The following is a 16990-nucleotide window of genomic DNA, read 5'->3' on the forward strand; positions in this document are numbered from 1 at the left end:
TACGTTGTGGCCGTAGTAACCCAGGTTCGAATCCTGGTCACGGCATGAAGAAACCAATATTTTGGGTCCTAACCACTAGACGATCACGGCTCGATATCTTGTTTTCAATCCAATTTCTGCTCCACTTCTCGACATGCAACGTTGTTATAATTAAATAATGCCCGGAGCCATAATTGTGTAACCGTTACACTTTTTCCATGTTGATTAAAACCGAGCTCGACCGATAGAACGCGCTACCAATATTTGAATACATTCATTCCATACCAGTTCTATAAGTAAAGTCTGGCTGAATGTTTATATAAAGCATTATCTGCAATTTCAAATATTTGAAATACACATGACGTAGACGGATTTTAATCGACGCTCGCCCACTTAAAAAGAAACCTTATATCACTATTTAATTTATACTCTTGATTAGTTCTAGTATTTTTTTTGAATGCTCAGCGAGAAGGGCCGGGCTGTGGTGTTCGGTAATTTGAAACGCGATTAGATTATAATCCAATCTGGTGGCGCAGAAGATGAATGTTTGTGCACGTAATGAAAACCATATGTTATAATTACAACAAGATTATGTCGTCTGAGTTCCATGAGAAATTTGATTGCTTTTTAGTGTTCGTTGTACGAAGAAGTAAACGAAAATGTAATTAGCGGCAAAAAAAAGGTTTTGTCGATATACTGAAAAGTTCACGGCTCTTTCAATTAAATAGGTTAAAGTATGAAAGAAAAAAATGACAAAGCAAAAGATGATTCGTACTTTGATTGATTTAAAGTGATTCTAATTGAGGTTCGCGTGAAGGGAGAATCAATTATCAGTTGCAGACGAGAGAGATTATATTTCCAGGATATTATTCAATCACTGTCATGTGAAATCGATGGGCAAATATTTTGAATTCTTAATGAATTTATAGAACAATCGTGGGAAACTTGTTATGCGTGGAACAGTTAATTACCATATTCGGTTCATCCGCACCAAATATGCTTTCTTGGCTGCTAAATCCATGTTTTCCCATGCTTTCAGTGTGATTATCTTGATCGCGGTCATCGAAACTGGAAATAGAAGGTAAAGGAAACGTACTCTTTCCGTTATTATTATTATTATTATTACTATTACTACGATCATGTGAATCAAACGTAATTCATTGTAATTGCGCTCATTCGTCGCATTTCACAACTTCACTTTCCTGCAGCGAACAAATTACACACCATTCTTGCTTGTGCTGTAATTCAGATGTACAAGAGAAAATTATAATTAACGTATTCTTATACATAATTATGCGAATCTTTCTAATATAACAAAACAACAACAATAAAAAAACGTTCTCTAAAGATTTAAGCAATTCTCGTATTTTCTATAGAGCACTGCTTTTTGAAATTTAAAATAACTTCAAACAATGTTTATATAAACAAAGAGTCTTTAAATAAATCATGATTCGTATGCACTTATTTAATTTCAGCTAATGGGATGAGTTTCACGGTTAAACCACTAGAAATGTGTGTGTGTGCAGGAAATCAATTTAAAATTAGAATATATTTTCATAACCGGCAAAGTTGAACTTTCCTAAAAATAAACGCATTGCAATCATCACGGACTTTTCCCGATTTTCTTTCATTCTCTGCCTGAATTCCACAAACTCATACAGGATTTACAATTTTATTCTGTTGGGTCGACAATAGTTTCATTTTTTTCTATTTACCATTTTTCATTTTGTCCCATGAGTTTTTACCATATTTCTAGTAACTTCATGATTCCTTATCAGCAAGAAACTGAAACATGTACGATTTTAGGTCATCATAATTAGTGAAAGTTTTAAAATTGTAAGAGTTTTTCAAATTTCGAAATAAATGGTAATCTGATGGTACAAAGTCAGGACTATATGGAAGATGCAACATTACTTCCCAGTTAAGCTCCAATAATTTTCCACGAGCTACAAAAGATGCGCGAGGATTTGCATTGTTTTGGTGAAACACTATTTGCCAATTCTGGCCGTTTTTCTTTGATTGCTTCCTCCAGTTTCATTCACAGAAAACATCTGAATTAATCGTTCGGTTCCTTGATTGCAGTTCATAATACACAATACCTTTGTAATCCCACCAAATTAACAGCATGATCTTTTTTGATACAATTCAGCTTTCAAATTGGTTTGTGCTGGTCCATCGTTTGATGTTAGTGTAGACGATCCAATTTTCATCACTAGTAATGATTTATGAATCTTTTTCAATTCATGCGAATATCAAGATTCTTAATGAAACCAAGACATTTAAGTCATTTTCAATTGTTGTTTAAACTCTCTGTAATCTGTTGTATAGTTATATAAGAAATCCGATTCAATTATGATTTTGATTTGGTCATTATAAACTTCAGAATGTTGCTGATCTTGACTGAAATATCTCCAGAATTAATGTTTTCAAATTCTACTTTTATTTAAGAAAACAAACTTCATACTCAATTCAAAGTTTTCGTATACAGTTTAAAAAAGAAAAAGCAGCGAAAATTCTCTAAATTTTATCATTAAAATACAGTTGTTTATTGTATCTAATAACTTAATTCTTCAGGATGAAAGTGTTAAGGTTTAAAATGTGTAAATATTAAATATGTATTTCTTTCTAATAAGATTTTGTGATATTATTAAATTGTGAATTGTATGTGAAAGAAAAAGTGTAAAATAGTAACAAAACAAGAAAATATGGTCCACGCCCCACGACTATTGATTGATGAAGCGAATCGAGTTGAATGCAGAAAACGTGTACACGCATCATCATCATCATCGCTATTAACATCATATAGTGCCATGGCGTCGACAACGACGACGATGATAGCGATAACGAGTTGCCAATAATTGCACCTGTTATATAAACTCGGTGAGCCGAGTGAGGCCTTCCTCCTTTCGCGCTCGATCAATAAACGCTGCGCGCTGTTGATTTGGAGCGCGCCCAGCTAGCTTCGATCCTTTTCTGTGTATTCAACCCCGAATTCCCATCGAACTGCGAGGAACCCTCCCTCATCATCATCATCATCCTCCACAGCCACCGTAATCCATCGAAATCGACGCACGTCATTTCGCCCGGGTGTTTAAATAAAACGCGTTTAAAATAAAATCGCGTTGTTTCGAAGCAAGCGAAGCGCGAGTTTCGCGTGGAGAGGAGAGGAAAGTGCGAGGAGGATCGCTATTTTTGCGTTCGTGTAAACTGTTTTTAAAATTGGAGTGCTAAAATGTAATCTAAACGAAACGCGAAACTCCGGTCGGTGAGCGATAAATGAAAGAGGAAACACATCGATGCAGATAAAAGTAGTAGCAGTACCGCGATTAAACATTTCTATGATTAAATTAATTTTAAAATTATACGGTTTTCTTTAATTCTCGTTCGCTCAATAGGTAAAATGAATATGACACAAAGCGAATTGAAACAAACAAGAAATCAGTTTTATATTTCAACATGCATTAGATTCTAATGGACACAGCAAACATTCGTCATGCGATTGAATAATGCCCGCTCGATCACCACATTTAATGATAAACGCTCTACAATTTGTTAACTAAGTATAGCAATTTAATATTGATCATAGAGAATCAAACTAATCTTGCTATAAACTATTTTTATTTGAATCCTATTTATATTGTAAGGAAGCAATGGACAAACAAAGGCACGCGGGCCAGATGTGGCCCGCCCCAACGTTCTATCCGTCCCTCCGCATATTTTAAAACAATAGTATAGAAATTGAATTGAATTATTTCTTTCCATTTTTGGTCTACTCCTAAAAGTCCAATATTTGTCCACTTCGTAAATATGTCAATAACACTACACATTATTACAGTGTCAACTTAGTTTGCGAGTTTCCAAGCGAATGATTGATGCAACTAACTATTTTATCTCATCAATAACTACTAACGTTACTGTAGTAATAGATTAGTAGATAACTCAAAATAAATCAATAACAAAATTGAGAATATTCATCAACTGATAGATAAAATTTCTATGATTCTTCGGAAGCAAATTTGTGTGTTCAACAATTCATATTTGTAATCAGTCTTCCACACACATTTATGAACTGTCAAAATGCAGTTAACAAATTGGATTAGCGTTACGATAGGGTTGAGCGACGGCGGGAGCAAATCGTTACACGAAGCGCGCCACAAATTTATGATAATTTCATTGTAACACGTACGCGTTTTGATGTGAATACTACTAGATAAAATCAAATGCGAAAATGTTTGGTCACATTCATAGGCCAAAATTTACGTAATTTGGTATATTGATTAATAATTTGTCATATGTAAAGGATATGGCGGATATATCCGCCGATCGTCCAAAAAGGGGTTAATAATTTTATTTTCTAAAATAAACAGATTTCTACGTTATAATTTACGTCGCGTTCAAAAACTATTTCAGGAATAGAAATTAACAGTGCATGTCATAACAATAACATAACATAACAATAGCATTTTATGGAAAAAATAAAATAAACATAGAGTTTTAAGATAGTCGAAGAAGTCTTCATTAACGTCACGGTGTTAATTGATATATAATTCGAACTTACGTAACCTCTTCGTGTCTGTTTTCACCCAAAACTCATAAATTTTTTATTTGAAATAGAAAAAAGAAACAAAATAGAACGAAAATAAGTTTCCAGTTAATAAAAATATACAATAATAATATTGTATATCGACAATATATAAATTTATCATGTCGTTATTTACGTGCGTGATAATTCAAGAAATCCATTGATGTGTTCATATTTAGATTCCTCGAATTCCTTCAATCTCAGTTTACTAATTCCTTTTTCAAAATGCATAATCTATCTTCGGATGACCTTCTTTTCACTATCAACGGAATTGTATTTAAGAAGTGATTAGATTATCAACGCTACTTTACAAAAAAAAACATAACATTTTATTACTATAAAAATCAAGAAACGCTTGTAGACAAAACCAAAATAATGTTATTAGAAATGAAGGAAAAACTTGGACAATAAGAAATTAGTTCAAATACTGTACGAGTTGAAAAGTAAAATAGAATTATTTTTTTTTGCAGGTAACGTATTTTTAGATTCTCTTTACTCAATTAACCTAAATCCCGAAACTTCTTCTTTCTCGAGCGTAAATCGACTAACATGAATTATACTCTCTTTCTCATTCACTCTCATTCCCTTTCGAATCATTTAGGAAAACATGAATCATCTTCTCTTCTCTTTTTCTCACGAAATAAAATGAACGTGCGCACATCTCTCGCTCTGCATTTGGCACAGGTTCAACCTGTTTCAACAAGCCTCATCGCCAATTTCATTCATGTTTCCATTTGCCCTAAACTTGCCAAATAACCTTTATTCTTTATTAATTTTATTGCATTTACCACTAAAGCAAAGAATCCATTGTCTGAGGAATTATCATATTTTTCGCAGTCGCGAAACGAATTAATTATAACTTTATAATCGCGCTGTAACTGGAACGCCAAAAGATTATATTTTTTTTAATCGGAGTAATGAAATTCATAACGATATAATTGAAATTTGTATAACTTTTTTCATAATAAAATAATCAATGTTTTTCACATTTTTTTTTAAGTAAAAGCAATTATTTTCTTCATTTATACTGTTTTTATATATTCATTATTTTAATTTGTTTTTAATGCATAATTGAGATTAATCATGAGTAATTTTGTTAAATTTATGAGTATATTTATTGAAATTGTTATAATTACACCTGCTTTTTTTTAGATAAATGTTTCTTCAATTAATACGTGATATTTTCTTTTTCATCGTCTTGGCCTTGTGCTTGCAATGTTAGCGTATAGCAAAAAATGCTAAATAAGGATTTTTTTAATATATTGTCGTTCACTAAGTAGGTTTCATAACGCGAAGTGCTGTTGTTAGTTTATTTCTGCCAAGCCAGCAATTCGCGGTATTTACTTTATAGTACACGCAAAAAAAAAAGAAGTTTAATTGCAAATTACGAGTAGTGAAGCAAAGTACAAGACATGTAATTTGCATTATTATGATCGTTTTGGACATTAGTGCGCAAGTACACCGGTTATTTATAACTTTAATCTAATCTATTACCTGTAAATTTGATTGCGAAAATTAGATAAATGCGAATTCACAAAATTACAATATTTCATTCAATTTTCATGATGATTTAATAAACATTTCATAAGAGTACAGTCGTTCTGCAACATTTCTTTCTTTGCATTCTCGCGTCCTCCAAATGGAAAAAGTATGATTCATGGAATTCTGTTTTCATGAATAAATTTCAGGCTGGACATAAAATCCATAATTTTTCTTCGCATAAACGACTTTGAATAAATGTGGGACAACGTGTGAGCAGAAAGTCATATACCTCGCATAGTGCGGATTCGCTGTTGTACGGTATAAAAATTTCAAAAGAATAAAGATTTTAATTCAGTCTTTACACAATCAAATTCAGTTTATATTTTGGATATAATTAGTTGCTCGGTTTCAAACAGATCGGAGGAACCAAATTACCCACACTATGCGAAGTATTGCTGTATGTTTTCATAACAAGTTTTCTAAAAGAAATAGTATATAAAATTACTTTTTCGAATACTGTCAAAACTCTTTCTGTGCTGTTCATTTCCATGTGCTTTTAATGTCCTCAATTAGTCCGGTTTCAAACGGTTTGAAGAAACCAAATTACCCGCACTATGCGAGGTATAGCTTTAAGCTTTAATAACAAGTTTTCTAAAAGAAAAAAGTACACAAAATTACTTTTTCGTATACATTCAAGACTCTTTCTATGCTGGTTTTAAACTCCTCAATTAGTGCGGTTTCAAACGGTTTGAAGGAACCAAATTACCCGCACTATGCGAGGTATTGCTGCATGCTTTAATAACAAGTTATCTAAAAAAAAATATTACACAAAATTACTTTTTCGTATACAGTCAAGACTGTTTCTATGCTTATTTTAAAGTCCTCAATTAGTCCACTTTCTAACGGTTTGAAGGAACCAAATTATCCGCACTATGCGAGGTATTGCTACATGCTTTAATAACAAGTTTTCTAAAAAAAATAGTACTGAAAATTACTTTTTCGTATTCAGTCAAGACTCTTTGTATGCTGGTTTTAAAGTCCTCAATTAGTCCGGTTTCAAACGGTTTGAAGGAACCAAATTATCCGCACTATGCGAGGTATTGCAGCATGCTTTAATAACAAATTTTCTAAAAAAAAATAATACACAAAATTACTTTTTCGTATTTTGTCATGACTCTTTCTGTGCTGTTCATTTCTATGTGGTTTTAAAGTCCTCGATTGCTCCGGTTTCAAACGATTTGGAAAAACCAATTTCCCGCACTATGCGATGTATTGCTGTATGCTTTAATAATAAGTTTTCTTTCAAAGAAAATAGTACAGAAATTTCATTTTTCGAATACAGTCTAGATTTTTGTGCTATTTATTTCTATGCGGTTTTAACGTTCTCAATTAGTCCGGTTCGGATAATTTTTTCGCACTTCGCGAGACATTGCTGTTTGTTTTCATAATTAGTATACAAGTCAACTCTTTCAAATAGTTCGGAGGAACTATACGAGTATTTTGTAAAATATAGTACAATTAGTTATGAAAATTCTCACTGTTTCATATCAAAATAAAGTTTTTTTTTTCATTTAAATTTGGAAAGAATTGTTATGAAAACTTATATTTAAATGTTTAATTTAAAAACTTGAATAAGTATATCAATCAATATAGCAAAGACGAAATTGCATTTTTTTTCTGAATATTTATGATATAGTTAAATATAAAAAGTTTTTTTAAGAATATCTTCTTCTCTTAAAATATTGAAGTTTTTTTCATAAATCTATCCTAATTATAACTATAGCAATACCTCGCATAGTACAACTTTCATTGCAAATAATTTAAATCTTAATTGAGCAAAAATGATTTTGTTCTTTTCTCTTTATTTTCATGATGTTTTAAAATCCTCGATTAGTCCGGTTTCAAACAGTGCGGGATATTCAATGTATTTACTGCTCTATTTACTTTTTAGTTATCTTATTTATATTTGTAAAATTATCAAAATTAAACGTTAAGAATTAAGTCATTTATTATATTGTCTTTATATGTATATGTTACATATATAGTATGGAAATGCAACAAATTTATATATATTAAAGTTGCTTCAATATTAAGAGTACAATATGAAGTGTGTTGTGTTGAATTGTCGCTAATTTCTGAGAATTTGTATGATTGCTAGAGCGAGGGAATTCCAGAGAATTGAGGAAAAAAACCTCGAAAATTAATTAGCGTCTCATCTCTGAAAGGCGCATTTCCCGTGCTTGTTTTCATTCATTTAATTTATGTTTTTTCTCTTCTATTCAAATCGAACGTGATAAATGCAGGTATCTGCTATTTGCTGAGGACGATAAGGATTGGAGTGGCTCGTTACATCAGCGAAATTTTCCGTGTAATAATAATAATAATACCTAGGAGGAGCAGCTTGACGTCTTTTCGCGCTTTGATTCCATCCTCTCTTATGGTCTGATCAATCTTCTTGCTTCTGGCTTGTGCAGCCCTCTCCTCCGCCGAAACGGTGCACCCCATGGTGAAGACGTCCGCGCACGACGTTTTGATGGATTGACGGAAATCGCCGCACCCACACTCACAATAAGAAAAGAAAGAAAAAAGCCCTGGAGAGAACGCAAAACCTCAGCAGATAACCTTGACCATCTTTCCAAAAGATTGAGCTATTCCATTTAGGTAATTTGGAAACGCACAGAAACTGAACTGCAACACAAACACTCGGTGAAGATGTACGGACGACGCGAAATCTCGTTTACTTGATTCACTAACGGAATAATTGCACACTTTTATTTGGATGTGTGTGATGATGGATATGAGTGCGCGCGATATACGACTAGACTAAAGTCAAGCGAACGACTGTCGTTCGTGCTTTACTCGTATGCACACTACACACACTCGCTCCCCGCTCGTTTTTATCAGGAGGAACGAGATTACCGAAAAGCCAGGCATACATATCGGCAGATGGTTGGTATTTGTACCCCTCCTCGCATCCCTGACCAAATACGTACAGCAAATAAGGCATGTGTTGAATGCCGAAGCCCAAGCATCTCATCCCGCCATAAAAACGAAGGGAGAGAAGACTTGTTTGCATCTTAGCCTTCTTCGCAAAAAATGTAAATAAATACATAAATTTTTATTATTTCAAGTAAACTAAACACATCGTGTATACATAAGCCAACGTTTTGTTTATTTAAATAAATAATACAGTCGTATTTGTCCATAAAATTATATGTTTGTAAACTATTTCTGTGAACATGAACATAAGACAACAAAATTAATGCTATTGAAAAAAAAACACAAAGTTTTATAAACTTTAATAATTCATGCAATTTTTTCATGTTATTATATAATTATTGCAATACATTAATATTCGTATTTTATTATATGTAAACGTATCCATAGTTTTCAAAAAAAGCAACGATTTTAATAAAAACATGGAAGCTACAAACATAAAATAAATTCTAGTTAAAAAATTTCACAGTATCTCTCGATCATTTCTGTTGAAAATGCAATAAACACATCGTAAATAAAGAACTTAACCAGACAATTCTACGGTTGTTGACATTTCAAATCAAAATAAAGATACACAAAAGAAAACAACAATTTCGTATTTCACTGTTTAGTCTCGACTATGGATTGAGACGCAACTAAAACATATTTATTTTTATGCAATGATTCATGTTTTCTTTTTAAATTTCGTACTTAAGTTTATATATAAATATAATTTTATCGTTGTTGTCAATAAATTATATTATTATCAATTTATTTTTTGTTTGTTTAATTAATTGAAATATTTTTAAATTGTTTTTCAACTACGCTTTTTTTTCTTAATATCGATATTTCGATGTAATCGTTTAAAAAATGTGCACATAGTATATCTTCGCTATAGTATGGTTTGAAAATGTCAAAGGTAACTAAATTTTAATTAAGCAAAAAAAAAAACATCTTATTTATACATAATTGAATCAATATTCTCTAGAAGTCCTCCATTAGTCCGGTTTCTAATAGTTCAGGATATTGCTATATATAAATACATCAATACGGCTTCGATCAGTGCAAATTCGCTATAGTAAGGTTTGAAAATATCAAAGCAAACTAAATTCAAATTGAGCAACAAAATACAGCATTTTTCTTTGTACATAAACAAATTTATTTACTCTTTAAAGTCTTCGATTAATTCTGTTTCAAATAGTGCGGGTTATTGCTATACATGAATACAGCAATATCTCGAATAGTTCGGCTTCGATCAGTGCCCATTCGCTATAGTACGGTTTGAAAATTTCACTGAATATTAAATGAGCAACAAAAATCAACATTTTATTTATACATAAATGAATTAATATTCTCTAGAAGTCCTCCATTAGTTTCTAATAGAGCGGAATATTTCTATATATATAAATACATCAAAACCTCGCATAGTGCGGATTCGCTGTATACAATTTGAAACTTTCAAAGCAAATTAAATTTTCATTGAGAAAAAAAAAGCAATATTTTATTTATACATAAATTAATATTCTTTGATTAGTCCGGTTTCCCACAGTGTGGGATATTGCTATAAATAAATACATCAATACCTGGCATAGTGCGGCTTCGATCAGTGCGGATTCGTTATAGAACAATTTGAAAATTTCAAAACATACTAAATTCTAATTGAACAAAAAATACAACTTTTTTTTGTACATATTTTCTCTTTAAACTTCTTGACTAATTCGGTTTTAAATAGAACGGGTTCTTGCTATACACGAATACAGCAATATCTCGAATAGTTCAACTTCGATCAACATTTTATTTATACATAATTGAATCAATATTCTCTAGAAGTCCTCCATTAGTCCGGTTTTCTAATAGAGCGGAATATTGCTATATATATAAATACATCAATACGGCTTCGATCAGTGCGAAATCGTTAAAGTAGATTAATTCGGTTTCAAATAGTGCGGGTTATTGCTATACATGAATACAGCAATATCTCGATAGTTCGGCTTCGATCAGTGCGCATTCACTATAGTCAGGTTTGAAAATTTCACAAAATATTAAATGAGCAACAGCAACATTTTATTTATACATAAATGAATTAATATTCTCTATAGAGTCCTCCATTAGTCCGGTTTCTAAAAGAGCGGAATATTGCTATATATATAAATACATCAATAACTCGCATAGTACGGATTCGCTATATACAATTTGAAACTTTCAAAGCAAACTAAATTTTCATTGAGCAAAAAAAGCAACATTTTATTTACACATAAATGAATTAATATTCTTTGATTAGTCCGGTTTCTCACAGTGTGGGATATTGCTATAAATAAAAATATCAATACCTGGCATAGTGCGGCTTCGCACAAAAATACACCATTTTTCTTTGTACATAAACGAATACTTTTATTCATATTAATAATAAACAAATTTTAAATTAAAAATAAATTGTTTCAATTTATATGTAAGGAAATGTGTTTTTCTTTTACAAATTTTGTTTTAAGCCCTGAATTAAAGTCAATTGGTTTATTTCCTTGAATAATTAATCTCGTTTCGTGCGCAAAGAAGATAAATTCATGAAATCTTTTATAGCCAAAAAAAATAAAGTAACTTTATCTAATGCACGAAGAGAATGAGCTCCACTCATTCCTCACGTAACGAGATACAAAAGAACATAATGCACAAAGGGCCTAGGAGAGCAGCTGCCTCACAGACGTTTCCATATTTATGAAAAAGTTTCTACAGTTGTATCCGCAAAGATAAAACGTAATTTTTTCATTAAGAGAAAAGACAAAATTACAAAAAAAAATATTCAATTAGTACATTGAACATTTATAAGTTTGAAGTTTATAATTGTATTCAATGTAGTAAATTATATGTGTAGACTTTAGTCAACAAGCTTCGATTTTGGACTGTTTCAAACCGCACTAATCGAGGAACTAAATGTATACAAATAGTAAATCGTACAAGAAGATATTTGTCTCTATAGATAGAGGAAAAAAACGATTATAGAAACAAAAATAAAGTTATGTATAGAATTTTGGCAGGCTTATTGTAATTACTATTAGATTAATATTGCATAAAGTTTGGAAGTACGAAGCACACTGTAATTAGTGAAATTTTCTAGTTAAAGCAAATTCAAACAAAATTTATCTCGTGTTATCTGAATCTTTTTTTTTATCTGAAACGTTTTCATCCTTAAATATTTAGTTACTGAAAATGCTCTAGCTTTCTCCGTACACAACTTAACGACTTGCAAACAAAGGCTAATAATTATTAAACTTTTTAATGACGTTGTGATAACATTAATTACTATTTTATTCTTAAGATTAAATCTGATGATGTTTAAAACGAAAATTCTAATATTATTAATTCAAGATGTGACCTTTCAAACTAGTGCTAATAATTAATTTAATATTCAAACAACAACAAAAAAAAATGATGATTTTTTGAATTTAGCTATGAATTACTTAATTTGTTTTTATTAAAAACATCATTTAACTCAATTAATATTTAATAATGAAATAATGAAAGGTCGTTTGTTTTTTGACGAATTCCAAACTCTTCTGGTTCGTACGCATTTCAATGTAGTAGAGAGGAGAGGCGCACAGATGTCGGTGCTTAAAAATAGATGAGGATTTTCAATTGAAAAGACTCGCAGCGAAACGGATGAAGTGATTAAAGCGAGTCCGCAGCGGATTCATTACGAAACACCAAAACACCGAACGCAGCGTATGCTTTTCATCTGCATCGTCTCTTCGTAAGTCAAGGCAAATTGCGAACAACTATTATAACGTGACTGAATCGACATGAATCATGTGCGGTGACTCCCACCTGTCGATCAGCATTCGATACCGATTTCACAATAGAACACAATTTCCGATATGCAATAGAATTCTTCGCATTTCTAACCGATTTATTCGTTTGTCCTTCAAATAAACATTAATTGAATATTACTAATAACCAAAGCTCATTCTATTTGTGTACTGTTCTGACAGAAGCCACCCCTGTTCTAATTTATTGAATTTGGCGTTCAATGACATAAACACAATCACCTGAAAACGAATGCAGTGTGATCAAAATCTAGAATATTGCACAGTAGTGCCTCGTATAGTGCCGGTAATCTGTTTGAAACCGGACTATTCTGTGTTTTAACATCATAACGTATTATTTGCTATTGAGAATTCGCATTATGCGAGGTATTACTATACTATATGCAAATCTGGAATAATACCGTTACCAAAGAGAAAACAATACTGATTTAAGAAATGCTACATTCTGTTTAACTAGGAATACAGCAATACCTCGCACAGTGCGGGTAATCAGTGTCGAACCATTTGAAACCGGACTAATCGAGGAACTAAATAAACCGCAAAAAAGACATTTGATTGAATAAAGAAAGAAGAAAAAATGTTTATTATTTATAATCGTTTTGATCAATGAAAATCTAGTTTGCTTTGAAATTTTCAAATTATAGTGAATCCGCACTATGCGATAATACTGTTACTAAACTGCTGTAAAAACAAATCAAGAACTTTCAATTACTGTTGCTAAAGAGAGAAAACAATGTTGATTTAAGAAACTATACATTAAGACAAGTTTAATTAAATTTTAAATTAATTGTTAATAAACTTGTATGTAAAACAAGTGTTATATGTGTATATTAAGAAATCAAAGTGCGAACGTCATTTTAATAATCAAATCAAAAAAATAATAATCTTATTCTTAGAACTTGTGTTGTATTTCATTTAATATTATGAATTGTTGAATGATAAAGCAAAAAAAAATTGAGGAATTTCTATATTTAAAAGTGTATTCTCGTTATCCTGACTTACGCAATCCAGGGTAAGGAAATTAAGAATAGAAGATTGATTTTGTATGTAATTTTTTTTGTGCGTTGGTCTAAAAACAAGTTTAGGTGGTTGATGCGCAAAGCAAATTGTTGCGCTTCTGTTTAGGGGTGTTGGCGCTTTTAGCGTTGACATGAATATGCATTAGCGCGTTGGATGAGGAAGGATTGAAGTGTTTTCTAGATATATTTTATTTTTCGTAATAGTTTGGTATTTTGCAATTTGGTATTAGGGGTTTGGTTCGATGGGAAGAGGGTGGAAATCTGGGGTTGTGTGGATTGAGGGGGTGTTGCGTAGATGGCAGGACGCGCGCCGCACCCAGAGCCAACTCAATCGAAGGGGACCTCCGCCCTGCTGTTCTACCTACCCAAGAGCAGCAACTTGATGTCCTTGGCGGCCTGGATTCCATCCTCCTTTAGGTTCTTCTCGATCTGCTTGCTCCTCGCCAAGGCCGCCCTCTCCTCGGCCGAAGATGTGCACCCCATCCTGCAAGTACCTTCCGAGCAAAACGTCGCGCCGGCTAAACGGGAGCACACCCGTCACAAATCAAGAACTTTCAAACGAGACAGAGACGACGTCTTCGCGGACTTTGAGGCGGCAACGACACCCCGTTATCACAATTTCACTATCACTGCACCACCACACCAGACATATCACACGGCGTCTCTCTCTCTTTTTCTTTCTTTACTTTACTTTTTTTTACGTACTGCTACTCTCTGTCTATCTGTTTTCTTTTCAACGATGGTTGCGGCGTCGTTATAGAAGTTGGGATTGCCGCTGCTGCTACTGCTGCTCTAGTCTAATCTCAGTGCGGCGTTCCTTTCTTTAATCACCAGGCAGACGATGTCGATGCCGAACTGGCCTGGAGCAGGACTGGAAACAAGTGTGTGAGTGTGTGTGCGCGCCTCTGGATGCGTGCGTTTGTGTATATGTGTGTTCCTTCCTGCTTCTGTGGGGGCCCTTCTTCTCCCGTTGGTTGGAAAACGACGGCGCGTCCGTGTGAGTGTTGGTTCGTTGCACGGTGCGCTCGCTCGATGCCAGGCGTCGCTAGTCAATACGCAGGCGTCGCCTCCCACGCGATTGCTCTGCCCTCTGTCCTCTCTACCCGTTCTACACGCCCGCCATGATAACAGGACAGAATCAAGGACTCACTTCTCTCCCAACTTCTCAGCATCCTTCCAAACCCATCTTCACCATCAATCGAATAATACTAACAAAACAATTGTCGCACCTACGCATTCCATCCATTGCCCATGTGCATTATAAATACTTATCTCTTTCTCGCTCGTTTACACGCATTGCCCAGCATGTGGAATCCACATTACATCACACACACACAAAGAGGGAAAGAACGCTGGCCTTCTATTTATATCCGCCACTCCAAACAAACAATATCCTCTATATTTCTTCTCCGCTTCGCCGTTTTTTTTTTGTTCATTCTCGGATATTTCTCTCCCCAACATAAAACACATTTCATACTTCTCCTGAAGATCGCAACACATCAGAATCCTTACAAAACTTTATATTCATACCTCTCATATAACTATATATGATTATTTTATATTTCGAAATCTGATTTTTATTAGAAACTATAACAAAACGTACCTCTAATTTATATAATACAATATTCCTATAATAATATACAGTATATGGATTATTACTCGTATAGTTAGACTACTCCTCCTAACGAGCAAAATGAATTGTAAGACAAATGACTCGCTTAACGAGCGACGTTTCGCATAACGATGAGAAGTACGGATTGCGCGCCTGCTACATCATTTTTAAAACTTGTGTACACATATTATTTGAAATTTACCGGAATTTTTATCTGAACCGTAAACGAAAAATTGCTCAATTGAAAAACTGAAACCGGTACGAAATTTTAATTACGGTTAATTCGGTTCAAGTTTGTTTCCAACCATATTCCACTGTATTCTATTTACGAGATATCCACAATTTTTCTTAGTTCATTTTAAATGATAAATTATCAAGAAGAACTTCACAAAAACACAATTTTCACATTAGTAATTTTACTAGCAACAAATATTGCAGTGCGTGAATTCACACAGAAATCACCAGAATTAGCACAGATATAAGAAATTACTTCGAACATTCGATTATAACCAAGTAACGTAATATAGATAATAAACTTATTTTGTGGTTTTAAGAAACTTATAATTCGGTATTAACAAAATTAATTGAATTAATTTGATTGGTTACACACACTGCTTAAAATCGTAGTTCTGACGTTTTTGTTATGTTTTCAAAACAATCGCCTAATTTTTGTTACTTTCCTATCGAGTGTGCGAAGATGAGCTACGTTTTCGATAAGGCGATTTTTCAAATAATCACCTAATTTCTACTGTTTTTTTTTTTTATCGAACGCGCAAATTTAAAAATATACAATCCGTAAATACAAGAAATAATTTACAATTCGTATTAAATACTTAATAATTAGAATGTTTTATATTTTCTTATTTTTGATACATGCTACTCTATATGCAAGTGAATTACTTGGCAAGTTACAAATAATATTCAAGATATGCAATTTGTAATGCGTTCCTCTCAATAGATTTGAAACGAAACGCCCTCATTTCTGTACCTATTCGTTTATTGGTTTAGATTTGGATAAAGTAACAAATGTGTGCGTTAACAAAAAAAAATGGTGACGGTTTTTTGCGCTTCAATCCGAACGAAAGAACCAATAGAATTGTTAAGAGCCGATCCCTCTTTTAGCTGCAACTACATTTTTATGACTTTCTTATCTTCTGTTCGAAACTTTTTTCGTGGCCCAATAAGAATTGTTGGAACGTTCGTCGTTTCTCAGACACACGTTATGTTGCTAAAATAAATGAAATTCGATTAACGAAATGAATAAATAGAACGATTTTGCATTATAACAAAAATTTAAAACAAAAAAACTGCGTCAAAATTCAGAGATCAAAGTGTTCTATGAATTAGGGAAGTCCATCCCCGCAAAATTACGTTACGTAACTTCCCCAAAGTTTGGTGCCCCATTAAATAATTTACAGTTTAGAGTTCGCCGTGAGTTTGGGTTCATTCTAAAACCTAACTTTGAATATATTAATTCAATCAAAAATGTCAGTATTCCGATAATCATTTGTAACATTAGTCC

At 32.8% G+C, this 16990-nt stretch overlaps 1 protein-coding gene across 1 annotated transcript in view; it reads right to left on the reverse strand.

The window, feature by feature from the left end:
* The window catches only part of LOC108568503 (guanine nucleotide-binding protein G(o) subunit alpha), a gene marked incomplete in the record, with an annotated part of 30362 nt that extends 21475 nt beyond the window's left edge, over nt 1-8887 (reverse strand). The window contains 1 exon segment of the mRNA XM_017929641.1: nt 8432-8887. Coding sequence (XP_017785130.1) covers nt 8432-8472 — 41 coding nt within the window.
* Between the last annotated feature and the right edge of the window lie 8103 nt (nt 8888-16990).

The sequence above is a fragment of the Nicrophorus vespilloides genome, unplaced genomic scaffold (genome assembly GCF_001412225.1).
Source record: "Nicrophorus vespilloides isolate i.1.1-1 unplaced genomic scaffold, Nicve_v1.0, whole genome shotgun sequence".
Taxonomy (NCBI): domain Eukaryota; kingdom Metazoa; phylum Arthropoda; class Insecta; order Coleoptera; family Silphidae; genus Nicrophorus; species Nicrophorus vespilloides.